Source organism: Meriones unguiculatus, chromosome 5 (assembly GCF_030254825.1).
Source record: "Meriones unguiculatus strain TT.TT164.6M chromosome 5, Bangor_MerUng_6.1, whole genome shotgun sequence".
NCBI lineage: Eukaryota > Metazoa > Chordata > Mammalia > Rodentia > Muridae > Meriones > Meriones unguiculatus.
The window spans coordinates 120,412,317-120,437,305 of NC_083353.1; the positions used below are offsets into that span (position 1 = coordinate 120,412,317).

General features: G+C 45.7%; 1 protein-coding gene across 2 annotated transcripts; it reads right to left on the bottom strand.

Annotated features, from left to right (window-relative positions):
* Nucleotides 1-174: 174 nt before the first annotated feature.
* Mansc1 (MANSC domain containing 1) lies at nt 175-24,817 on the bottom strand. Of its 2 annotated transcripts, none has more exons than XM_021641333.2 (4): nt 24,697-24,817; nt 11,814-12,130; nt 7,842-7,982; nt 175-1,969 (listed from the first exon to the last, which is right to left on the bottom strand). In XM_021641333.2, the coding sequence occupies exons 2-4, from the start codon at nt 12,031-12,033 to the stop codon at nt 1,068-1,070; spliced, it is 1,263 nt and encodes a 420-aa protein (XP_021497008.1). In that variant the 5' UTR covers nt 12,034-12,130; nt 24,697-24,817; the 3' UTR covers nt 175-1,067. The 2 variants fall into 2 exon arrangements, with proteins under 2 accessions (XP_021497008.1, XP_021497007.1); XM_021641332.2 differs by lacking the exon at nt 24,697-24,817 and adding an exon at nt 20,124-20,399.
* Between the last annotated feature and the right edge of the window lie 172 nt (nt 24,818-24,989).

The window sequence follows — 24,989 nt, forward strand, 5'->3', positions numbered from 1 at the left end:
TTAATATTCTGCTAAAATTCTCCCAAAGGAACTTCTTTGGTCATTGACGGGAAAAGAGAGGTTGTCTTTTTTTTTTTTTTTTTTAACATGGAACACATATTTTCATCATTTCATCATTTTACCAGTGGGAAGAAATTGAAAGCTATCCAGCTGGCCATGCCACTTAGAACAATATTGAGTAACAAGAGATTTATTCAAATATTTAATTGGAGAGAAATACATCTGGAATGAGTTTTATTGGAATTCATATAAAAAAAGAAAAGAGCATCCATTAAAAACTAGTATCAAACAGTTGCCATTATCTGGAATGAGAAGTTGTAATGACTTGCAACTCAGATGTCCTAAACTTACGGAGTTTTGTTTGTTTGTTTTGTTTAATTTAAAGCCAGATTCATGTTCCTAGTTTATATCAAGTATACTTAATATTTTACTTAGGAATTATTTTTAGCTACTATTTTACAAATAGATCACGCAATAACCTAACCTAGTTTTTAAAATCCTTTCTATTCTTCTTAAAAACAATACAAAACAAACAAACAAAACCCCCAAAAGCCAAACAAAAAGAAAATGGTTGGGTTCCGGTTGTGGCTGAGGGGTAGACTGCTTGCTTAGCATGCAGAAGGCCCCGTCCTCTAGTGATGGAAAAAAAAAAATTCCAGACATGGACCAGGAGTAAGGCCTTTAATCCCAGCATTTGGAAGACAGAGGCAGGGGGAAATCTCTGTACACTAGAGGCCAGCCTGTCCACAAAGTGAATTCCAGAACAGCCAGGACTGTTCCCTGTCTCGAAAAACCAAAACCCAAACCAAAACAAAACAAACCAAAACAAGCCAGACATGTTAGTGCAATCCCTGAACTCGGGAGCCAGAGACAGGAAGATCAGGAGTTCAAGACCAGCCTGGGCTACCTGAGCCTGTTTCAGAAGGAAAAGAGAAAGAAGAAAAATAGTGGGGGCGTTTTTCAAGATACAGTTCCTGCTGACATGGGCTAGGCAGAAGGAACAGAGGTGCATTTGGCAACAAGTTCTTACACAAACTAAAAAAAAAAAAAAAAAGTCTAATTGGTCTTTAGATGTCAACATAGATCCCATTGATCAGGTAATCAAGTCTTGAATATCGTTTCCTGCGGAGGGATTCTACCAGCATCCTACCCAAGAGGACGAGGCCTATAACTAGGAACAGAACACCAGAGAGGAGGGTCCCCATGAGAAGCCACTTCTCAAATGAAAGGCCACGCTGGTTTTTCGGAGCCCTGCTCAGGGTTGCGCTGTTCGCGCTAACCCTCCCATCCTCCCGGGAGGCAGTCTGGTTGGTTATGGAAGACTCCGGCGTTGACAAGGGAAGCACCGCAGGGCCCTTCCCGAGCCCTATGTCCGAACTCAGCTCGGCACCCGCTCGAACGGGCACTGTTTCTAAGATGCCTTTCGAGTCTGTAGGTGCCTGAAAGACGGTAGCCAAGGCCGCCTGGTGTGCAACCACGTGTGTAAAGCTTGTGGTCACGGCGGCTGCTGGGGGCTTCGAGGTCGCAGTGGGGAGAGGCCGAGCTGCGGCGGCCACTGTCTGCTGCAAAGGTGTCACTGGAGCGCTGGCCGACGGGAGCGCAGGCCTCAGAGTGGCAGAGACCTTCTCCGGGGAAGCATCGGCTACGGTGGCAGGGGAGGTAGTCACCTTTTCAGGGAGCGGAGGAGCCGTTTTCAGGTCCGAGGAAGGCTGTGAACTCTGATAACGGCTTTTTTCTCTACCAACAGGGAGCTGTGTGCTTGCTTCGTCGGTCTTGATGAGTTTCTGCGCGTGAGCTGAGGCCGTGGGCTTCTGAGGAGACACACCTCCCCAGTACAGGCTGGTGGGCTTTGGGTCACCTGTTCCGGGAGGGACCCGGGGAGTGACCGCTGATGGCGTATGGCCAAGTAATAGAGATTCTTCTTGTATTGACTTCTGGGGCTCTGAATTAGCTGTGGTCTGTGGAAAATCTGAAAGTATAAAGGAAATAAAAAGGAGTGTCAAAATGTCCATGGTAAGGTATGTATAAATTACAAATGTTTAGTATGTCCCCAAACTGTTATACTTGGTGGCTGCGGTGGTTAGTTTGCTGTTGCTGCTGCTGCTTTTTTTAAACAACTTCTAGAAACCAGCATCAACTGGCAAGAGGAAAGCACAATTGAGAAAATGCCTCCTTCAGATTGGCCTGCAGACAAGTCTGTCAGGGCATTTTCCTGGTCCATGATTGATGTGGGCAGGCCTGGTGGTACCACCCGTGGCCAGGTGGTCCTGGTTTGTATGAAAAAGCAGGCTGAGCCAGCCCTGGAAAACAAGCCAGTGAGCAGCTTTCCTCCGTGATGTCTGCATCACTGCTGCCTCCAGGTTCCTGCTTTGGCTTCCCTCAGTGAGGGGCAGCGATCAGGACACAGACGTGAAATAAACCCTTTCCTCCCCAAACTGCTTTTGGTCAGTGTTTCATCACAGAAATGGAAAATAAACTAAGATGGAATAATTGACTGACAACTCTCTCTCTCTCTCTCTCTCTCTCTCTCTCTCTCTCTGTGTGTGTGTGTGTGTGTGTCTGTGTGTGTGTACATACGCATGGACACACTCGTGTGGTGTGTACATCCTGGAAAATGAACAGAGGGCCATCCTGTACCACTGAGCCACAACCCAGCATGTATAAAATAGAAAAGTACAAATTGCTAAACATCATAACAATGTCTGTCTGCCTCGTGCTGTGGGTTGTTTCTACCCTGTTGGAACAGAAAAGAAGAGAAAGTGGGGGATGGGGGGGTTTGCATCGGGCTGACTGAGGAACAGGTGGGAGCGACAAGGAGGTGGAGAGAAGCACCTCGAAGAGGGTTTGGGGAGATAAAGGTAGCTGAGGGCTGAGGCAGGGCAGGGAGGGAGGGGCCTCTGTAGCCTAGGCAGGACCCGGGACTGGCAGGGAAGATGCCGATGTGAGGCAAGCATTCCTGCAGACATGCCAACTGCCAATGAGACGGGTAATCGTGGAGACAGATGCCCCAGCCTGGGCATGGGACGGGCAAGAGAGTGATAGAAGCCATGGGGAAAATGGCCACCCAGGAGACTCGATTCAGACTTTCGAAGCTTGGAATTAATGCAGCAAACACCTTAGGTTATGAGTATGATGTTTGCAATCGTAATACCCATGCTGGATATGAAGGGTGGGGCTATCCAGACCAGCTTCTAAGGTGGGGATTCAGCGGGCCCATCAGGGTTTTGCTCCGAGCCTCACACAGCTACCTGTCACAGTTGGGACTGGAAGCAGTCAAGCGCAGGGAGGGACGATTTGAATGGCTCTGTATTAACCCCGCCACTGTTTTGCTAGTATTAGATCGGGGCAGGGAGTGTAGCTCGATTGATAGTGCATTTGCACAGCATGCACGAACCCCAGCACATCACAGGAACTGGGCCCGATGGAACACGCCTGTAATCCCAGCACCCGGGAGGTGGAGGCAGGAGAATCAGATGTTCAAGGCCATACGCTGCTACATAAAGAGAGCAAGGCCACCTGGGGGTGCACGATGCCCTCCCTGTCTTGAAAAATAAGAGACACAGGACAGCAATAGGACAGGAAGAAGTGCAGGAAACACGAGGGCGGGGGGGGGGAGCCACAGTCCTCTCTCCGTTTCTTCTTTATGTGCCCTCCATGCTGGTTTCTGAAGTACGCCTCTCATGTCTCCTAACAGATCCAGAGGCAACTACAGAGGGGTGACAGCTTCTCACTAATCCTCACACCTTCCCATGGTTCTTATTTATTTTACACTTTAAACACTCATTTATTGGGGTTGCGGAGGACCGAGCATGTGTGTGGAGGTCAGAGGACAACTTATAAAGCCTGCCCTCTCCTTCCACCATGTGGGTCCTGGGGGTCAAGTTCAGGTCATCAGGCCTGGCAGCAAACTCTTCTACCCACTGCTGGCCCTATTTTATTTTTTTTGGAGACAGTCTCACACAGCTCAGGCTACTCTTGAATTTCATATGTAGTCAAGACTCATCTTGAACTCCGGATCCCCCTGCCTTTCACCCTGCTGGCATTACAGGCATGAATCATCCCCCCAGACTACAAGAGCCTTTCAAACAGTCACTCAATTGATCTGGGATGGGGTTTAACACCAATGGCCAAATCCAGTCTCTTTGTGTGGCTTGCAAGCTGTGAATGAAGTTTATGTTTTTTAAAAGGCTGAAAGTAACCAAAAAAATGTTTTGACATGCGAGAATCATATGCTATTTGAGCTTTAGTGCTCTTCAATCAGGTTTAACTAGTGTCCAGCACACTCATTTATTTATGTATTCCCTGTGGCAGCTTTTATACTATCAGGTCAAAGATGAATCGCTGTAATTGGTTGTGTATGGTCAAAGTGCTTTCCACCACCGGCTTCCAAAACCTAACTACTCTTCGCCACTAGACAGAAAAGCCGTCAGACGCAGGCTCTCTGATACTGGGTGTGGTGATGCCTACAATCCCAGCACTTGAGAAGTAGAAGGGTCCATCCTCGGCCACATAGCAAGTTCAAGGCCAGCCTGATTTACATGAGACTCTATATCAAAACACTTCAAATCCCCCCACCCAATAAAAGATCTGGGTAATTAAGCTTTTTTCCTCCAACAGCACAGACAGATCTCTCTCTCTCTTTCTCTCAATTTCTTGCTTATTTATTTTTTATTATATATTTTATTATACATATGCTAAATGTATATTACTGCAGGTGATGTCACAGTCATAGATAGCATCACCATCTGTGTCATAAGGTATTTAGTAAAAATGAGGACTCAGGGGCTAGGCATGTAGCTTATATCACGAATGAGGCTCCAGAGTGGAGCCTCATAATCATAGAACAAACAAACACACCTCAGCATGTTTCATTTTAAAGTTAAAAAAAAGTCACATAGATGGCTCAACGGGACTGCCAAGCCTGGCCTGGAAAGCCTGAGCTTAATCCCCTGCACTTACGTGGCAGGAGACAACCAACTCCCTCAAGTCGTCCTCTGACCTCTATGCTAGCACTATGGTGAGCACAGCTCTACACACACAGTCTCTCTAAATAAATAAGTGCTTTAATAAAATTTTAAATAATATTGTAAAGTAAAAAGAGAGCAAGTGAGAGAGAGAAAAATCAAGACTGTTTAGCTAACTGACCTGCAGTATTTATGATATTCTAAGTCAGACATGTCCATTGAGAAGAACGACCAAAACAGCTGTTTGCTTTCTCAAGCTTGTGCGCTCAGCTATACTATATATAATGAAAAGCAAGCACTCGTCCCGTTTGATAAGATACATGTGTTGGCAAAGAGCCTAGAACCACACAGAATCCTCTACACCTGCCCCTCCCACCTCTCCCACTGCTGTTTGCACTGGGTGGGGCTTTCTCTTCCGACATAAGCCACAGAGGGATCTGGGAAACAGCCCTGGGCCTCCACCTCTTTAAAGTTTCATTTTTCAAGGGATTTCACTGAGTGAAAAGAGAGAGAGCGCGAGCCTATTTCTTGGAAACAAGCTAAGCAGAGTACCAATTTATTGGATTTCTGAATTCTCCCATTCTTACAGTGCTTGGTAGAAAAGACGCACTGCAAAACCATTAAAGACAGATGAATGCTAAGCTGCAGTGCTTTTACAGCCTGAGCAGAGTCCACTGTCATCTTTCAAAGTGTCAGTCTGTAAATATTAGTCAGTTGGTTACAGGAAATAAAAGTTCCTTCAGAAATGAACCACCAAACAGATATTTACATTTCAGTTCAGACAGGATAATTTATGATCAGTGGAACAGTTCAACCCGTAAACGCGAGTAGATTTATAAATAGAATTAGGAACATAACTTGTATACATCCTGTAGGAATAAACAGTCCTCTGCACGTGTCCCCGTCTGGTGTCAGGGCAGGGAAGGCTCCTTCAACCTGCTCTGTGCCCATGATGCCCCCTGGCGGCAACCCCCAGAATAGCCTGATTCCAGCTGCTCCTCCACTTTCCTATCCTTACACGGTCCTACGGTCCTACGTAGATGGGCCCGCTTTCCTTTCCTCTTCTCTCCGTTGGCCAGCATCTTTATCCTCTGTTTCTCCTTCTATACGTTATAAAATCAATAACTCTACAGAAGTACTGTGAAAACCAGAAAACGTGCAGATCATTCAAACAGTCTGTGATTTCTGCACCCGATTGAGGAAATGTTTGGCACACTGGATTTCCCTGGTTCTGGTACAAAATTCAGGAAAACCCTCACTCAGGAGACAAAGCAGTCAACATCTGGGTACCCCAAGTAGTTCGCTCCACAAACTACTTCACCTTAACAGACGAGAGGGAATCCTTCACTCTGCTCTGTCTCCTGACTCTAGAACTTGCTCTCCTCAAAATCCCACAGTTCACAAATGGTGGCCCCGCCTACCTAGATGTTCTGTTCAAAAATGCAGATTCCGCCTCCTTGCGTCCATTTCTCTGGCCTCCAGCCAGTCCTATCGATCTTACCTCTTTCTACCCGCTTCACCGTCTTCCCAGACCTTGCTCTTCCTACTGCTCACCCCACCAACCAGTTTTTCATTGTCCCTCTCCTGTGGCCTCAGGGTAGTGCCAAGAAGAGCCACCAGTGAGCTTTGAGAAGTCTCCTTAGAGACACAATGGAAGCGCACAGCCCTATTCCCAGCACTGTGGAGAGAGAGGCAGGCAGACCTCTGTGAGTTCTAGACCAGGCTAGACCGCATAGCAGGTTTCAGGCCAGCCAACACTCTATCAGGAGACCCTGTCTCAGGTTGTCAGGCTTGCACAGTAAGTGCTCCTCTACCCTCTAAGCCTCTATGCTTGCCATATCACATGCACACACACATACTCAATAATAGTAATTTTTTAAAAAGACATCATGGAAAATGCCTACCTAAAAACTTCCCACTGTGTCCCTTATACACCCGCAATAAAACCCTTGTCTTCTGGGTGACGAATGCGCCTGTGACCTGGGCTCCCTGCTTCTGCACATCATGGATTCTGCACGGCTTACTGTGCCTCTGGGGGTTCAGAATGAACATTCGCTCTTCAAACATTCCAAATCCATTCTGCCTAAGCATTACGGTCCTGGAAGACCTTCCCCAAATTCTCATTCTGGCCCCTGACTTTTCAAGATCTCACTCTAGAGGTGGCTGCCTCACTGGTCACGTAATTGAGGGGTCCCCTTGGTGATTATTCTGTTGGGTCATCTCAACTCTGTGCCTCACCCGTGACTCCTCTAAATTCTTCTCGACAATACATTATGGTCGTCACCTCTGTCCCCAAAAGTCAGTTTCCGAGATAAGAACTGTGGTTTTATGCTCAGGACTCCATCCCTGGGGTGTGAAATTCATGCTGATGCATAGGAAATGCCAAATAACATTTGTTATTTATTGAATAAATTAACAAATAAAATATTAATAATCAACGGTTCTCTTGTAGGCTAGCCTGGGCTACCTCGGAGACTTTGTATTTTTTTAATTATTAATTACACTTTATTCATTTGTATCCCCCCATAAGTCCCCCTCCCCTCCCGATCCCAACTTCCCTCCTCCTTCTTCACACATGCCCCTCCCCAAGTCCACTGATAGGGGAGGTCCTCTTCTCCTTCCTTCTGAGAGACTTTGTATTTTTAAAAAAGAATGTTTCATAACAGAGCCATGCAATTTAATAATATGAAGGTAAAAACAAAATAAAAACACTGCCGGATGCTATTATAGGAAATATATATTTAGGTATAATGAATTTCAAATCACAAAATATTTATGAACTCTTCTGGTTCTTTAGGCCCTTACAGAAAATCTACCACAGAAGCCAAAGCTTTAAATAATTCAGCCACAAAAGGAAGAGAACAATGCCTTCCTTACCTCTGATGAGCCTGTAGCTCACAAGGCCCTTTGCTGGCTTCAGTGGACAGGCTTCCTCACTGGGACAGAAAAACAGGTAGCAGTTGGGCTGTCTGTCTGGCTTCCGGGTGTCGAAGATCATCAAATTACACGATTTGTCCCCTGCAATGAAAGACTTGTAAGCACGATTTCAAAATAGAACTTTCTAGAGTAGGGAAAGCTGGAGGAGCTTTATTTATTCAGAATCTTTGTTCACTCTGCTCCTTTCCTGAGTCGATCACTCCCTTTTCCTTAGTCTAGTGATATAAAGCAATCTCAAAAGACAGACGTTGGGTGGGTTTATAAACCTGAGTTAAGGTAATCTTGGAAAAGCCATCCAGGTGGTTGTGAGCACCATGTGGGTTCTGGGATTCAAACCTGGTCCTTTGGAAGAGCTAAGTGCTCTTAGCCACTGAGCCATCTCTTCATCTCCCCAAACCAACTTTTAGCATCACACTTAGTCTCCAGAGATAAATCTTTCATGTGTTAAAGTATCTTTTAGGGGCTAGTGGTTTGAATCCTGGCACCTACGTGACACTCTCAACTCTCTGTAACTTCACTTCTAGGGGATCTGATGTCCTCTTCTGGCCCATACACATAAAAATAAATCGGAAAACAAGAACAACCAACATGTTTTAGCTAGGTGTGGTGGTCCAGGCCTATAACCTCAGCACTCTGGAGGCAGAGGCTGGGGGAGCAGGAGTTCAAGGCCATCCTCAAGTTCAAGGCTATAGTGAGTCTGAGGCCGGTCTGGGCTATGAGATCCTATCTTAAAATATCAAACTCTGTAGCTGGGAAAGAAGAATCAGCCCTTGCCAGGATTCTACTGTTTCTTCCCTCCCTTACTCACTCAATCCGGGGCAGCCCTGCCTTTCCTTTCCTGACAGTGTGATACCCGCATTAGCAGCAGCATTAGCGAAGGTTAATATCACTGTCAGCTTGGTAGGTGTGAGATGCACTTAGGAGTTCGTGAAGCACACACGTGGCTGTGTCTTTCCAGGAAGGATTAGTTCAGCGGGGAAGACCAGTATTGACTGTGAGGGCATTGTCCCTCAGGCTGGGAACCCAGATGGGGAAGAACTAAAGCTGGACAGGTGGACCGGGTCTGCAACCTCAGCACTTAGGAAGCCAAGGCAGGAGGGCCAGGAGCTCCGGGTCATCCACAGCTACATCACTAGTTTGAGGCTAATTTCAGCCTATATAATACCCTGCCCCAAACAAAAGCTGGACGTAGTTGTACATCCTGAAATCTCAGTACTCAGGAGGCGGAGGCAGGAGGATCACCACAAGTTCAAGGGCAATTTAGTCTGTACAGTGAAACACTGTCTCAAAAATGACCCTACGCAACACTTTACATGAAATAGAAATCCTATCTGTGAGGACTGAGTGCTGGATGCGTAGGTGTTTCTTGGCAACACAGGAAACCAGGTATTTGTCCTCAATTCCAAGAACCAAGAGTTTTCTACTTATTTTACAGTGAAAGGACTCACACAGCTTTACCACTCATAGATCTTAGTTTACAGATTTTGAACTTTCCCCTCATTTATTCAGCAGTTAAAACTATGGCTTTAAAGTACTTTGAAAGTTTGGCAATCATCATAGACAGTAGGAAAATGCACATCGACACAAAGGACACAACATTTCACCTGTGTTTTGGGGTTCTTGATCTACCACTTTATTTTAAGAGCCCCAGAAATGACCACGTTAGTTCACTTCTCCCATTACTAGAACAAAAGAGCTGCTACAAACAACCCAAGGCAGGAACACTCTGTTTGAGCCCACGGTGCCGGAGGCAGCCCTCTAGGCTGGTATCCAGCATGGATTGGAATTCACGATTCCAGGCATGCATCACCATGCACACGTCTATGTCACATACATGTTTATCTCAACATGTGTAAAACCAGAGTCTAGTCATGGAGCTCTCGAGGCTTCTACATCAACATTATAGAGAGGGAAAAAAAAGTAGGAATTTACATTAAATCGCCCTGCTCTCTAAACCGCAAAGCATGCTGTCCATTTTGAGGTCATCAAAAGGCGACTTGTGTGTGGACGTCTAGCACAGGGCCTCTCCCCACACCAGTTCTCCACTCCCCTGACAACCACGGGATATCCTGCGATTCAATTCAGCCCACTTCCGCAACCAAGCAGCTGCGGTGAGCACCAGACTCTCTAGGTGTAAGGGTTCTGTCCTGCAAAGCCCGCTGTCCTCTCAGGAGCCGGTGGCAGGCGGCAGATCTCAGGTTAGGTAACTGTCACTGAACTACAAATTCAGAGGTTGCCACCACCCTGCCCTCCCGTTTGATAAGTTGCTAGTATGATTCAGAGAACTCAAGGAATAGTTCCATTTACAATTACATTGTAAGGCAAAGGGCATAAATCATTTGTTTTTGCACTTGTCCTGGCTGTCAAACCCAGGGCCTTCCCTGTATAAAATATAAAGGATACAAATGAGCACTTGGATGAAGGGGAACATAAGGAAAGGTCTAGAAGGGTCATGAGTGCAGAAGATTCAGTCTTCATGAAATGACGTTACCTTCCTACCACACAAACACATTCACCCGCCTACCTGGAAGCTCCCCAAACTTCATCTTTTAGGGACCTTTATGGCAGCTCCATTGCATAGGCATTGTCAATTAAAGTCCCGGGCCCTTTGTTTCAATGTATTCCTCCCTGGAGGCTAGGGTGCAGGGCTGAATGTTCCAAGCTTCTGACCAGGGTCTGCTCTTTCTGATGACCAGCGACATCTAGACCAGCCTGTGGGTCTGTTACGTATTCCCAACTAGCATAAGCGAGTTGTAAGTGAACGAGACTTATGATAATGCGACTTGCCCCTGTCACTCAGGTATTCCAAGGGTTTGGGAGCTCTGTGCCGAAAACACAGGACAGCTCGTGAGTAATCCCAGCTACTCAGAAGGCTGAGGCAGGAGAATCACACAGGCAAGGCCTGGCTGGACTACAGAATGGGCTTAAAGTCAGCCTGACAATTTAGTGAGACGCTGTCTCAATTAAAAAATAAAAGGGTGGGGGCTGGAGGGGTGGCTCAGCAGTTCAGAACACTTGATACTTTATGGAGGAGCCAGGTTTGGTTCCCAGCACCCACATGGCAACTCACCTGGAACAGTTTCAGGGGGTTTGATGCCCTCTTCTGGCCTCCACTGGCACTGCATGCACACGGTACACATACACACATTCAGGCAAACAAATCAAGAGCAGGGGAAAAGGCTGCATGGGACAGCACTTGCTTAGCATATATGTACATGAAACCATGGGTTCTCCACAGTGACAGTGCCCCAAGAAAGGACCTGAGACAAAGACTTTCCTTATTCTGCAGCATCGTAGAAAGAGAAGGGCAAGCGCAGACACCTGCCGCAGTGCCTCACCTAGTGTTGCTTCGTGATCCTCGGTGGTGAGGCCTTCCCATTCCATGTCCTAGCTTTAGTGCTTAGCCAAGGTGTAGCATATTCAACAAAGTTCACATTGTTTCTGGTAGAGAATTCAGATAGGGTCACGGGCAGAACCTAAACATCCAGCTCTGCTTAAACATACACTTCTCTTTTTGTTTTTTTCAGATTTAAAGCCTGAAACGTTTGAAGGCGCTGGTTTAAATCTGTGAACCTAGGCTTTCTTCTGTGTCACATGAATGCATCAGACTAAATAACTCCCTTTCTGATGAGAAAGATGGCTCCCTGGGTCGCTGTGTAAGCCTGGTGACCTGAGTTTCTTTCTAAGCTTTTCTTCTGTGAGTTCCCTCCCTGATTTACATACGGACACACTTATCAGCAACTTTAACACAGCCCCGGGGAGGGATGGTGGAATGCATCTGTGCACAATTTCCCAGTAATTGTGTCCCTTGTAGTTCAGCTCCACTGAGAATCACTGGCGCAGGCTAGCCAGCCACACCCTCCAATTACCATGTCACAAAACACACAGGCCACGGCTGGCCGTGTTCCCTACCTGCTATGTTGTGTGTTGAGCAGCAGGCACTGATGCAGTCTCCGCGAGCTGCGGCATATGTGGGCTCATTGCCTCTGATGCCTTTCGAGAGAGAAAGCTGGATGTCAATGACGACATCCTCCAGACTCTCTGTGAGGCAGTTCTGACCAGCAGACAGCCTTGGTGCCAGGAGGCAAATCACCACCAACGCGGAAGCCAACCTCTCTCCCCCGAAGACCATTCTGAACTCTTGCTTAGTCCTGGTCTCTCTTCAGAGGTTAAGGGTGACCCTGCTGGTCTCAGTTTACTTCAGGAAGGCTGTATAGGCTGCTTTTTCTCTAAAACAAAACAAAACAAAAAAAATAGAAACTCATCAATGGTCCTTGAGAGGCTGAAGCAGGAGGATCACCACGAGTTCAAAGTCCCACCTGGGCGACATAGTATGAGTTATAGGCCAGCCTGGGCTACATAGTACATTACCGGCCAACCTGGGCTGCAGTGTGAGGCTGCTCAGCGGGTAAGAACACTTGCCAAGTCCTACCATGAGGGCAGGAGTTGGGATCTTAGCATCCATGTTTGGTGGTTCACAAACTGCCTATAACTCCAACTCTGCTGGGCACTGACTGTGCCAAGCAGCTCACACGGTTTCCTCTTTAATCCTATACCCGCCCCACAGGAAGCTGCTTCTCCTTAAATACCAAGCGAGAGGCACACAAGTCTCATGACCAAATTCTAGAAAATGGCCGGTTAGAATGGAGAACATTCTGGTTCCCATAAAGGAAAGGTTAGGGCTTTTTTTTTTTTTTTTTACATCTCCCAAAACACCAAGTTCTCTACCGAGTGGCCCATACCTGTAACAAACAAAAGAAAACACACATGTCTAGAAAACTCAGACTGTGTCAAATACCAGCTTCTTGGGTAAGCTGGTTCTTTAAGGGAAAAATAAATGTTAAATTGGTGGTACCGTTTGGGGGCGGTAATGGAACCGCTAGGATATTCAGCCTTGCTGAAGGGGGGTACATCATTGGAGGTGGGCTTTGACAATGTATAGCTTTGTCCCTCTTCCTCCCTCTCCTCTACCTCTTCTGCTTTCTTCCTGCCCCACTGTGTGTAGGTAAAGATGTAATCAGCCAGCTTCCTGATCCTGCAGCCATGCCAGGCCTTTCTGGCCATTATAGATTCTCCCTCGGGAATTAGAAGCCAAGATAATCTTTTTCTTCTGTAACTTGGTTGTGATAGTGGTGTTCCACCACAGCAATGACAACAAAAAGCAACCAATGTGGTGTGCACGATTCCACACATGTGTGCAGAAGCCGAAGAACATACGGGTATCGTGATCTAGCATTCTCTGGCTTAGTCCCTTGAGCCAGGGCTTCTGCTGACCCTGGAGCTGGGCTGGCTTGCTGACAGTGCTCCATTCCTCCGCATGCCTGGCCCTGGGGTCACAGGGATGCATGGTATGCCTGGCTTTTTACGTGGGTACAAGGATTCAAACTCACATTGTCAGATTTGAGCAGCAAATGTTTTACCCACTGATGTATCCTGCCCCCAGCTCTAAATTTCTGCTTTCTTTAACCGTTCTTTGACCATGATCTCTTTAGATAATCTCAGGAAGCGTAGGCCCTCTCCTGAGAGAAATGCTCTAAAAGCATAAGGTGGGCTGAGAGTGCAGAACAATGTCAGAAAGCCTGCACAGCATACCTTAAGAGCCCATTGGAAGATGGTTATATTATCAACACTGCCTTCAGGAGCTTCAGATGTAATTCAGTTGGCAATGGTCATAAAACAGCCACTAGAGGCCCTGGGTTTGGTTCCCAGCACAACATACACAGGGCCTGGTCCCACACACCTGTAATCCCAGCCCTCAGGAGATAGACAGGACTATCAGAAGTTTAAGGTCATACATAGCCAGTTGGAGACCAGCCTGAAACTCATAAGACCTTGTCTCAAAACAAAACCAAACAGGGTGTTTTCTAATGTACCTACAAAACTAATGAAAGAAATCACAGATTAGGTAAATGGAGAGCAAGTCCCTGTTTACGGTGGGAAGATTATTGTTGAGATATCAATTCTTCCCAGTATCATCTATAAACTCAACCCCAGCAAGTAACTCTGTGGATATCAACAAAGTGATTTTAACAATTAAACAGAAACGCACAGAGACCTGGGAGAGTCGGTGGGCACAGTAGTGAAGAAGGAGAAAGCCCACAGGCCAGCAATTCCTGAGTCAGTGCTTACTAGAAAGTCACAGTTATCAAAAAAGTGGACTGTAAAAGAGCAGACAAATAGATGAATAGAAGGGGATATAGTCCAGGAGGCCAAACACAAACAGAGACAACTAATCTTTGCCAAAGGTGAAAAAGGCAATTCAGACACAGTGTTGGGGCCTAGAGAGATGGCCTGGTGCTGAAGAGTGTTTGCTCTTCTTGGAGAGGACTAGAACTTGGTTCTCAGCACCCACCCCTAAGGGGCTCACAGCCACCTGTAAGTCCAGTTCCAGAGGCTCCACCACCCTTTTCTAGCCTTTGCACACATGTGTGCATATTTATACAACCACATATAAAAAAAAAGAAAATAGATCTTTTTTAAAAAATGGTGTTGGAACAATTGGACAATCACAGCTGTTGGGGGTTGTTGCTGGGCCTCAAGATCTGGTTACACCTATGCTTGTTTTGTAAACCTATCTAAGACATACCTGATTGGTTAATTAAACAGCCTATACCTGGGCACGGCAGAATGAGGTAGACATGACTAAGGTTCCCCAGCTTCAGGTTCAAGAGAATCATGGGAGACAGATGGACGGGAAGAGAGGAGGAAGGAGGACGCCTAAGGAGGGTTAGTGTGGCGAAAGAAAGAAAAAAAGAAAGAAAGAAAGAAAGAAAGAAAGAAAGAAAGAAAGAAAGAAACATACATACATACATACATACATACATACATACATACATACATACATACATGTGGGCCTAGAGGAAGGACTCCAATAATGGCGAGAAAAGGCCCAGATGACCATGGGATTATGGATGGAAGGTAGACCAGATGAGGAGGATTAAGGTGGATGGCATTGGATGGGGGCGGGGAGATGAATGGTGAGGTTACAGAGCCAGGGCAGGTGAAATATCTGGCCAGCCCAAGGTAATAAGGCAATTATAAAACCTGACTGTATCTTATTACTTGTGACAGCGGGTTAAATAACACTGCCGTGATAATCTTAGGGCAGCTAATAAACATTGTACAGACCAACACTCTTATTTTCTACAACAGCAAACCTTTTAACTTTCACTGCAATGGACTCAAATGGATCACAGATGTAAATATGAAACAAAATCTATACCATTCCAGACAGTAACATAGGAGAGAAACCTTCATGATCTTTGATTGATTAAATGATGTGCTTTGAAATACAACAGCAAAGATGAATCCCTTAAAAGCGGATTTTTTCACACTTATTTTATGTGTATGAGTGATTAGCCTGCATGCATTTATGTGAACCATGTGCATATCTGGTGCTCACAGAGGTCAGACCAAGCACTGGCTTCCCTGAAACTGGAGTTATGGATGGTTGTGAGCTGGGCATGTGGGCGCTGGAATCAAACCCAAGGTCATCCCCAAGAACAGTGCTCTTAAGAACTGAGCCATGGCCAGGCACATGCCTTTCATCCTAGAACTAGGGAGGCAGAGGCAGGTGTATCTCTGTAACTTTGAGGCCAGACTGATCTACAGAGCAAGTTTCAGGACAGCCATACCACATAGAGAAACCCTGTCTTGAAAAACCAAAAAAGCAAAAGCAAAACCAAAACAAACAAACAAACAAACAAATCCAAAAAAGAAAACCAAAAACAGAAACAACAAATTGAACCATCTATCTCTCTAGCCCCTGACATTCTATTCAATTAAAAACAAACAACAAAAACAAAACTGCTGCTCTATAAAAGCCATTTCTCTTTCCTTGTGTTTGTATGGGGGCACACATGCCTGTAGGGGTGCCGATGTTCAGAATCCCTCCCAACAGCTCTTTCATCTTCTTGAGGCAGGGCCTTTTAGTCAAACCCAGAGTTTGCTGATATGGCTAGTCTCTCTAGCCAGCTTGTTCCAAGAGCTTGCCTCACTTTTCAAAGGCTGCCCAGCCTACGCAGCATCTGTGTGGGTTGGGGATCAAAACCCCAGTCTTCAAGTTTGCATGGAAAGTGCCTTACCCACTGAGAAATCACGCCAGCCATTGCATTTATCACAACCTGTCTGGTAAAGGTCTGACATCCGAAATACACCAAGAACTCCTATCAGAGAAAAACTAAAAAAGGAAGCCAGGCATGATGGTATAAAACCTTAATCTCAGCACCCAGATCTCTGTGAGGGTTGAGGCCAGCCTAATCTACATATTGAGTTCCAGGCCATCCATAGTGGAACCCTGTCCAAAAAACAAACAAACCAACAAAAATCCCAGAAAAAACAAACAAAACAAAACAAAACAACAACAACAAAAAAACAGAAACAAAAACAAAACTCAAAAAAAACATTGAAGATCTGAGTAGTTATTGTTGAGACTTGCTTTAGCTTTTAGCATAGCTGTAGCCATTTTGTCTTTAGTCTTCATCTTGATCATAAGGTGAAATTAAGTTCTCAGGCTCTGGCTTTCTATGATTAATATGTTGACACATTGTATATTGTCATGTCTCTATGGTTCCATTTCTCAAACTTTGTACACTTTTGTTGCCTGGACATTCTGTAAAGTCCCACAACTTCAGAACCAATCAAATTAAAAGTTAGTTAGAAATGCTTTCTTTAGCTAGCCAGAATGATGTAATGCTGCCCTTCCCTTACTTCCTACACCAAGTTACCTGGTGGTTACCTGGTTAGGTTTTTCTTGTAAAAAGCCTGCCTTAGAAGCATACCAGGATCACAGCTTGGCTCCCAAGTCCACTGTGTCCCTGACCATGATCAGTCTTGGGGTGTTGCCTTCAATAAATCATCCATATCTGACTGAGATGGGTGTCTGAGTGGTTTGTGTGGCTTTTCTGGTACTACAACAGTTATGTCACCAATAATATATGTATGTACATATATGTGATGACAAATAAGCATACTAAAAATGCTCAACATTGTATCATCAAGGAACTGCAATTTTAATTAACACTGAGACACCACTACACACCTATTAGAATGGTAAAAATCAAAAAACAGACAGCACCAAGTGCTGACTAGGATGTGGACTAACAGGAACTCTCATTTCTTGCTGGTAGGAATGCAAAATGGTATGGCCACTCTGGGAGAAGTGTGGCTGTGCCTTACAAAGGTTAAAGGCCGTCTCACCATAGAATCCAGCCATTGTCCTACATTTACTTATCCAAATGCATTAAAAGCTATGCTTGGGCTGGAGAGGTGCTTTAGCTACTGAGAGCAGATACTGTCTTTCCCAAGCTGCCAAACTCCATCTCCAAGAGGATCTGACACCCTTTTCTGGCCTCTTCATACTCTGTCAGGCTCATGTACAAGCCAGTACACACACACACACACACACACACACACACACACACACAACTGAAATAAAATTTTTAAAAGCTTGTTTCTATACACACATACAATCTGCATGGGAATGTTTATACCAGCGTTCTTCAAATTTGCTCAGTGATAGAAACAGCCAAGATGTCATTCCATAGGTGAATGCATAAGACACAATCATATATTTAAGTGTTGTTCAGCAATAAGAGGAACTAAATCACACAACAGATAGGAAAACATCAATTGTGTATTGCTAAGTGAAAGAAGCCAGTATGCACAGGCTTGACTCTGAGTTTGACTCTGAATATCTGTCTCCTCATGTTTTGGAAAATACCAGATGTGGGGCTGGAGAGATGGTTTTGAGATTCAGAGCACTGGCTACTTTCCAGAGGACCCAAGTTCTACTACCAGCACTTACAAGGCGGTTTACAACTCTCTATAACCCCAGTCTCAGAGGCTCTGATGCCCTCTTTTGGCCTCCTTGGGAAATGCACACAGGTGGTGCAGACACATACATGCAGGCAAAACAGCTGTACACGTAAAAATAAAAGGAAAAAGAAAATTTTCTTCTTTCTCTCTATATTATTGGTTTTTTTTTTCAAGACAGGGACTCTCTACATAGCCCTGCCTGTTTGGGAAATGTCAGTGTAGAATGGCCTCAGGCTCACAGAGATCTGCCTGGCTCTGCCTTCTGAGCGCTGGAATTAAAGGTGTGCACCACTATGTCTGACACAAATTTAAAACCTTAAAAAAAAATCTATCAGGGCTTACCAAAGGGCAAGAGGGATGGATAGGTGGAATACAGTGAAATTCTTCTGTATGATACGATGATGGATACATGCCATTGTATATTTACGAAGGACCCTAGAGCCATAAAACATGCCAGGTGCACCCTATGTGAATAACCAACTTCGGTGGTTATCCAGTAAAAGGGAACATGTATCATTTTCACATGCCAGTCTCTGTGCATGCTTTACAGACCATGTCCTTAAACCCTCTCAAGAAATCCAGTGTAGCCAACATGGTGGGTCACACTGGAAATCCTAGCACTAGGGAGGCAGAGATAGGAGAACTAGACTTTAGGATAGCCTGAGCTACCTAGTGAACTCCAGGCCAGCCTGGAATACAGTAAGACCTTTACTCAAAACACACAAACGCACACGCGCACGCACGCGCACACACACACACACACACACAGAATATCTTCATGAGACAGAGCCTATTTTTAGTCCCACATCCAGATATAACAACTCTGTACTGTAACGTGCTTCTTTATTAGTAGTGAAAATGAGGAAGTATCAAGTATCTGCCGCAATTCTCAAGTATAAAGTTTTGAGATATTTGCAACAAGTAACACCTGTCAACAGCGTCTGTGCTCTCCAGTGGCGGCAAACCACAGTTACTGCTAACTCTCCCGTGGCTTTGCCTACTTTCTTCTCGACGGAAATGCTGTTTTTCATCTAGAGGCTAGGGAAGTAATAAATTTTTCCAGCGTTCACAGGCTTCCTGAATTCTATCCGTGGAGCCCAGAGAGGGGAAGAGAAAGGAAGGAGGGTCTGATATAGTCCGTCCTCGTGCTTGAACCGTGCAAGGAGAGTGAGCAGGGGCTGTGCTGTCAGGGTGCAGCATCTCTACAACTGCTGTGCAGAAAGTACCGTCCCTGGAGAAGGCTCCGTGGGTCCTTGATCCCTGGGACTTACATGGTGGATGTAGGGAACCGATTCCCACAACGTCCTCTGATGTATGCATATGCACTGGGATATAAACATATGTGTTTATGTGTACATACATATAGTTTGTTTTTTGGTTTTTGTTTGTACAAAACAAGGAGTTCCAGGACAGCTAAGGGTACACAGAGAAACCCTGTCTTGAAAGGCTAAAACCAACCAAATAAACCCAAAAAGGTGTGGCATGGTGGCACACACCTTTAACTGGGGAAGGCAGAGGCAGGCAGGTCTTTTGAGTTCCAGGCCAGCGAGGGCTACACGGCAAAACGCAACTAATTAAAATAAAAAACAAATCTCATTGAAGATACCCAACAACTCTTAGGTTACTTAGGTCTTAGGTGTGTGTGTATGTGTGTGTGTGTGTGTGTGTTCCCCAATTAAGGATTATATATTAGCACAGTCCTAGAGCTGGGAACCAGAGCCTTCCGCATACTGGCATGCCCTCTACGCTAAGCTACGCATTAGCCCATCAAGTTATCTAATTCACTATTATTTGGGGCTTAAGGTCTGAAGCTCAACTTGATCCTGCTGAGAAGGGGTCAGGCATAGATGGAAAGGGGAAACTCCAGCCCAATGAGCACTGAGTCACTCAAACTTAACTATTTCAGTTGTTGGGAATCACATACCACATGCTAACACAAAGTCAATAACTATCCTCTCTCTCTCTCTCTCTCTCTCTCTCTCTCTCTCTCTCTCTCTCACACACACACACACACACACACACACACACACACACACACACCTCTTTATATAGAAAATCACACAGCAGGTTGAATAAGGAAAAGGGAAGACAAACCATACAAGGAAATACGGGAACTTTTCCCTTCCTTTGAGCAACCGCACGCTGCTCCCTGAATGCTTTGGTCTCCCTTTGCAACAACTTGGGAGCTTGTGCCATTTATAGCAGGTGCTTTCAAGCCCTCCTGGCCATCTGCTTTGGGATACCGCAGCGACGCGACTCCAAGCCAGTCTCCCTTTGTCCTAGCCTGGTCCCTGGGGTCGCTTCGGGGGTGCGTGCCTGAGCTGGGCCCGGCAAAGGAACGGAGTTGTTCTGAGCGGGGGTCCAGTCTACCCAAGACCAGCCACGGGAGGAAGGAGACGCCTTTACCTGCCAGCGCCTCTTTGGTCCCCGTGGCGCTTGGGCGTCCAGGGCGCTTTTGCAAAGGACCGGTGAAGCAGCGCAAGGGGCTGGGGAGGATCGCTGGGGATGCTCCGCCGTTTCCCCAACGGCCCCGCAGATTTTGTCGTGATCAAGTTCCTGCTTCCGTCGCAGCGACTGAAAGTTTGCCGCGGGGGAAGGGCGCGTCCCTGCCCTGCAACCCGGAGCTACTTCCCAAGCAACGTCCAGCCTGACCGCCCCAGCCCGGACGTGCGAGAGCCCAGGCTCCAGGTCCTCAGCGCTCCGGGCCTCGTTACCGCACCCAGCACACTGCCGGCCACTAGGGGTGAGGGTCGGACCCTCGGGGTCACCAAGGGTCTGCAGCTGTGCTCAGGGCTGCCGGGAGGCACTGACCAGCAAATGCACAGGTGCTGATGGCGAAGTCACGCACCCAGGTGTACTCCCGCCCTACGCTAAGGTGCTGATTCTTGTTTTCACTCGCTATCCGGAAGGCCTGGCTGGCTTGGAATTTTTCATGCATGCAAGGATGACCTTGAAATAGGATCCGGATCCTCTTGCCTCTGTCTCCCATGAGCAGGTGTTACAGGGGTACACCACAACATTCGGTCTAAGGACACCTTCTTGGTCAAAGTTCACAGAGCATCCTATTTAGGCACAATTAGGAGAATCCTGTTTCTGTAATTGGGGCGTCAATCACAGCTGGCGGTTCTCCAGCTAACTCTAAGGCAATCCCAGGAGAAGGCGGTTAGCTTTTCTCCGGATTTACTGGGTTGTTGCTGCTGTGTGATTATTTTGGTTTGTTTTTTCGCTTCTTTGAGACAGGTGCTCAGCAGTCTGGCCTCCACCTCCATATGTAACTGAGTATGAACTTTGAAGTCCCGATCTTCTCGCCTCTACCTCCCAAGTGTAAGGATTCCAAGTCCAGTTATGATTTGTTTGTGGGTATGGACAATAATGAAAAAGCAACGCTGTCTGTTAACAGTCGTTAAAATGACATCCCTAAACATTATCGTTGTTAAAAAGTGTCTCACGAAAATGTGTTCGTTGCCAAATGAATAGAAAGTGATCATGAGTGATAGAAGCAGCTTTAACTAACTGCTCCCTTCATTTCCGACTGCCTACACCCCCCACCCCCAACAAATGAAACCTCACCTCAAAAACAGTGATGCAATTTGGTCTAACTTTGAGCAATATCTTCACCTTGGTTGGCATGAAAGAGTTTTCAAACTGTAGTTACAGATGATTCTCTTAGGCCTGTACAGCCGACATGTAGGCCTAGCTTAACCAATGGCTGCGGGAGGTACGTGATGCCAGAGGAAGCTTGTGAACAATGGTCCATTGTGTGAAACCCACTCGTGGTAGGTAGAGGTGACCTGCTTTCCTGTTACAGTAATGTTGCCACAGCTTGGTCCCAAAGAGTTGCCAAGGAAAACAAGACTCCGGTGTGGATTAATTACTGCACTGGAGTAATTTTCCTGCTGCCATAAGATACCATGTAAGCATATTCCGTATCTCTACAGGATATGGTGGGAGGTGATGGGAGCTAGGCAGACCCCCACTGTTAGACATTTCAGGTTTCAGGGTGTCTACACACCAGCCTGTCCGCAATTCCTGAGCTCAAGATTCAAAAGCTAGAAGGTCAACCCATTGTCAGTTGCATAGACTTCAAGTGGCCCAGTCTCAGACAAAAGAGAAATGTCCATTTTAGTGTTCTGCTGCAATGGACTTGTTTTATGTCTTCAATTATCTCAATGAATAAAGGTCACTGATGAAAATAATGACTAAGCAAAACTTCCTGGAGCTGGACCTGGAGGCTCAGATTTGTGGTCCTAGCTAAAGGTTAAGACGGTAGAATTACAAGTTTAATGCCTGTCTTGGCTACAGAATGAGTTTAAAGCTAACAATTTAGTGAGACCATTTAAAAAAAGAATTAAGAACTTGAGAAAAGGCTCAGTGGCTAAGAGTTCATATTGGCTCTTCCAGAGGACCCAAATTTGGCTCCCAGCACCCACATCAGGCAGCTAACAATCAGCTATTAAACTTTTTTGTTTTTGTTTTTGAGACAGGGTTTCTCTGTATAGCCTGGCTGTCCTGGAACTCAAGCTGTAGACCAGGCTGGCATTGAACTCAGAGATGTAGGAATTAAACTCATAGTGGTGGAGTTAAAGACATGCACTGTCACTGCCTGGCTTCTAGTAAACATTTTTTTTTTTAAGATTTATTTTTGCGGGCTGGAGAGATGGCTCAGAGGTTAAGAACACTGTCTGCTCTTCCAGAGGTCCTGAGTTCAATTCCCGGCAACCACATGGTGGCTCACAACCATCTACAATGAGATTTGGTGCCTCTTCTGGCTCACACGCATATATTCAGGCAGAATACTGTATACATAATAAATAAATAAATCTTTTAAAAAAAAAAAAAAGATTTATTTTTGCAGGGCATGGTGGCACATGCTTCTGATCCCAGCACTAAGGAGGCAGAGGCAGGCATGAGTTCCAAGATCAGCCTGGTCTACATAGTGAGTTCCAGGATAGACATAGTTATATAGTAAGACCCTGTCTCAAAAAAAAAAAAAAAAGATATTTATGTGTGTGAATGTTTGCCTGAATGTATGTATATGTACCACATGTGAACATGCCTAGTTCCCTGGAAGGACAGAGGACAGTATTGAGTCCCCTGGACCTAGAATTACAGTGGCTATGTGCCACCTTGTAGGAACTAGACCCAGGTCCTCTGCAAGAATAACAAGTGTTCTTAATCAAGGAATAATCTCTCCATCTCCTAAAAAAATAAAAAATAAGACTGGTTATATATAGCTCAGTGCTAGAGTACTTTCTTAACAAGTACAAGGCCCTACTTTCAATCTACAGAATAGTAAAAACTGTAAGAATAAACATTTCACAATTCTGTTGCTATGAAACAGATGTTTGAGTTGCAAGTAAATCCGATGCTACTTTATTGCCTGATGAGGTTTTTTGAAACAGGCTCTTCTGAAGCATAGCCTGGCCTTGAACACAAGATCTTGCTTCCCTAGCCTTCTGAGTGCTGGGATAATGTTACACTCTGCACTGCTTGGTCCCGGAAACCTGACTAGGGTGATGAGAAAATGAAGAAAGGACAGACATACAGACATGTGTACAGAAAAGCTGGGATCTGGTAAGATGTGCTTGCTCTGATGAAGATCACCAGACACAACAACAAGCCAGAAATTTAGTGGTCTGGACTGAAGAGGCAGGCCTGTGGCATACAGGTAACTAAGGAGGCAATTAGCAAATCTTAGTAGAAATTCTCTGTAGGAAGCTCCCAGGCTTGCTGGAGGGGAAAGCTGTGGCTGATAGTTTCTCCATACAGTCAGCATTCGAACTTGGGCCAGAGAAAGGTTTTTGCCATCCCTCTGAGCTTCACCTGGGAAGGTTTTGCTATTCCCATGGGTCTGAGGCACTGGGGGTCCTAGACATGGCTGTGCTCATGTCAACAACACAGTCAACCACCCCTTGCACATTCACTCAGGGCTTCCTCTGATCCCTACAGGATTACAAGTGTGTATTGCTAGGTCTGGCACCTGAAGGGATTATTGATCCTCTCCCCTGAGAGTTAGGATTACCATCTACGTGGATGCACTTAAAAAAAAAGTGTTTCATTAGGAAAATATGTGTTAATCCCAGCACTCTGGGAGGGAAGTAGACACGTCTCTATGAGTTGGAGGGCAGCCTGGTCTACAAAGCAAGTTCCAGGACAGCCAACGCTATACAGAGAAACCCTGCCTCAAAAACAATGAGAACAAGACCAAACCCTCACCTTTCCTCACCATTCTAAAAGCTGGACATAATAGCACATACCTACAATTCGGGAGGCTGAGGCAGGAGAATCATCTGACATGGGCTTGTGTAACAAACACTAAGTAAGCCAGGACGATGTAGAGATCCTGTCTCAAAAACACAGCACACCAAACCCCAAACAAAACAATTTCTCATGTTCTAGTAGATTTCATGTCTATCTTCATATTCATACAAAATACCTTTAAAACCTATTTGCATTCTTCTTATTGTGCTGTGAGTTGAAGCAAGAGTCAGTTTTGAAACCACAGCCCAAATAATTCCGATTGGTACCACCTGCTAACTTTGGAAATTACGTATTTATTTGCCTCAGAGTTGTGAAACTTAAGTGAGGTGAAATATGGAGCCTATTTGCGTTCCAGCAGAAGAAAGTTAAAAATCATTAGTTCAATTTGGCCCTGCTGGGAGTGTATTTATATACAAAATCTTGGGACCTTTTCTTTTTGTGTTGTTTTTTTAAGGTAGGGGTCTCATGTAGACCAGACTGGCCTTAAACTCTCCAAGTACCCAAGGAGAGCTCTGAAGCCCTGATCCTCTTGCCTCCCCCCCACAGTCTGTGAGCACTGGATTACAGGCTGTTGTACAGAAGTATGAGCCAAAGTACTGCCATCTTCGGGATTGAGGCTGGGCCTGTTCACCAAAGATCATCAGAGCTGGGCATGCTGATTACATCCTTTCCTCTCATAAGGCAAAAGGGGGTGAGGAGGGTCTTAGAACGCTCTCACCTGAGTTTCCAGCTACTCTTCCCCACTCAATCGCAGGTGGCTTTGGGGCAGGACGACTGTCTCTGGGTGCGGCTAGGGTATGTAGGTGGAGAGTGAAAGGCAACAACTCCATACACACAGCTAAAAGGGAGTGATCCTTTAAAGCCACCCATCGTCCCGCCTCACCCATGGCTCTGTAAATAAGCCCAATAAATTCATTGGTTCCTCAGAATATATTTAGGTCGTAGTTGGGACTGTAGGAGGAGGGTGTAGATGAGTTTATATTTCCTTTACAGTGTGAACTCCTATCTCAA

Bases quoted from the DNA above. Each gene is read 5' to 3' on its own strand.
- Mansc1 (XM_021641333.2), bottom strand. From the start codon at position 12,033: ATGGTCTTCGGGGGAGAGAGGTTGGCTTCCGCGTTGGTGGTGATTTGC. The intron at 7,983-11,813 runs GTAGGGAACACG...CTTTCATTGCAG, and splicing joins CTCAACACACAACATAGCAG to GGGACAAATCGTGTAATTTG. The intron at 1,970-7,841 runs GTAAGGAAGGCA...TTATACTTTCAG, and splicing joins GAGCTACAGGCTCATCAGAG to ATTTTCCACAGACCACAGCT.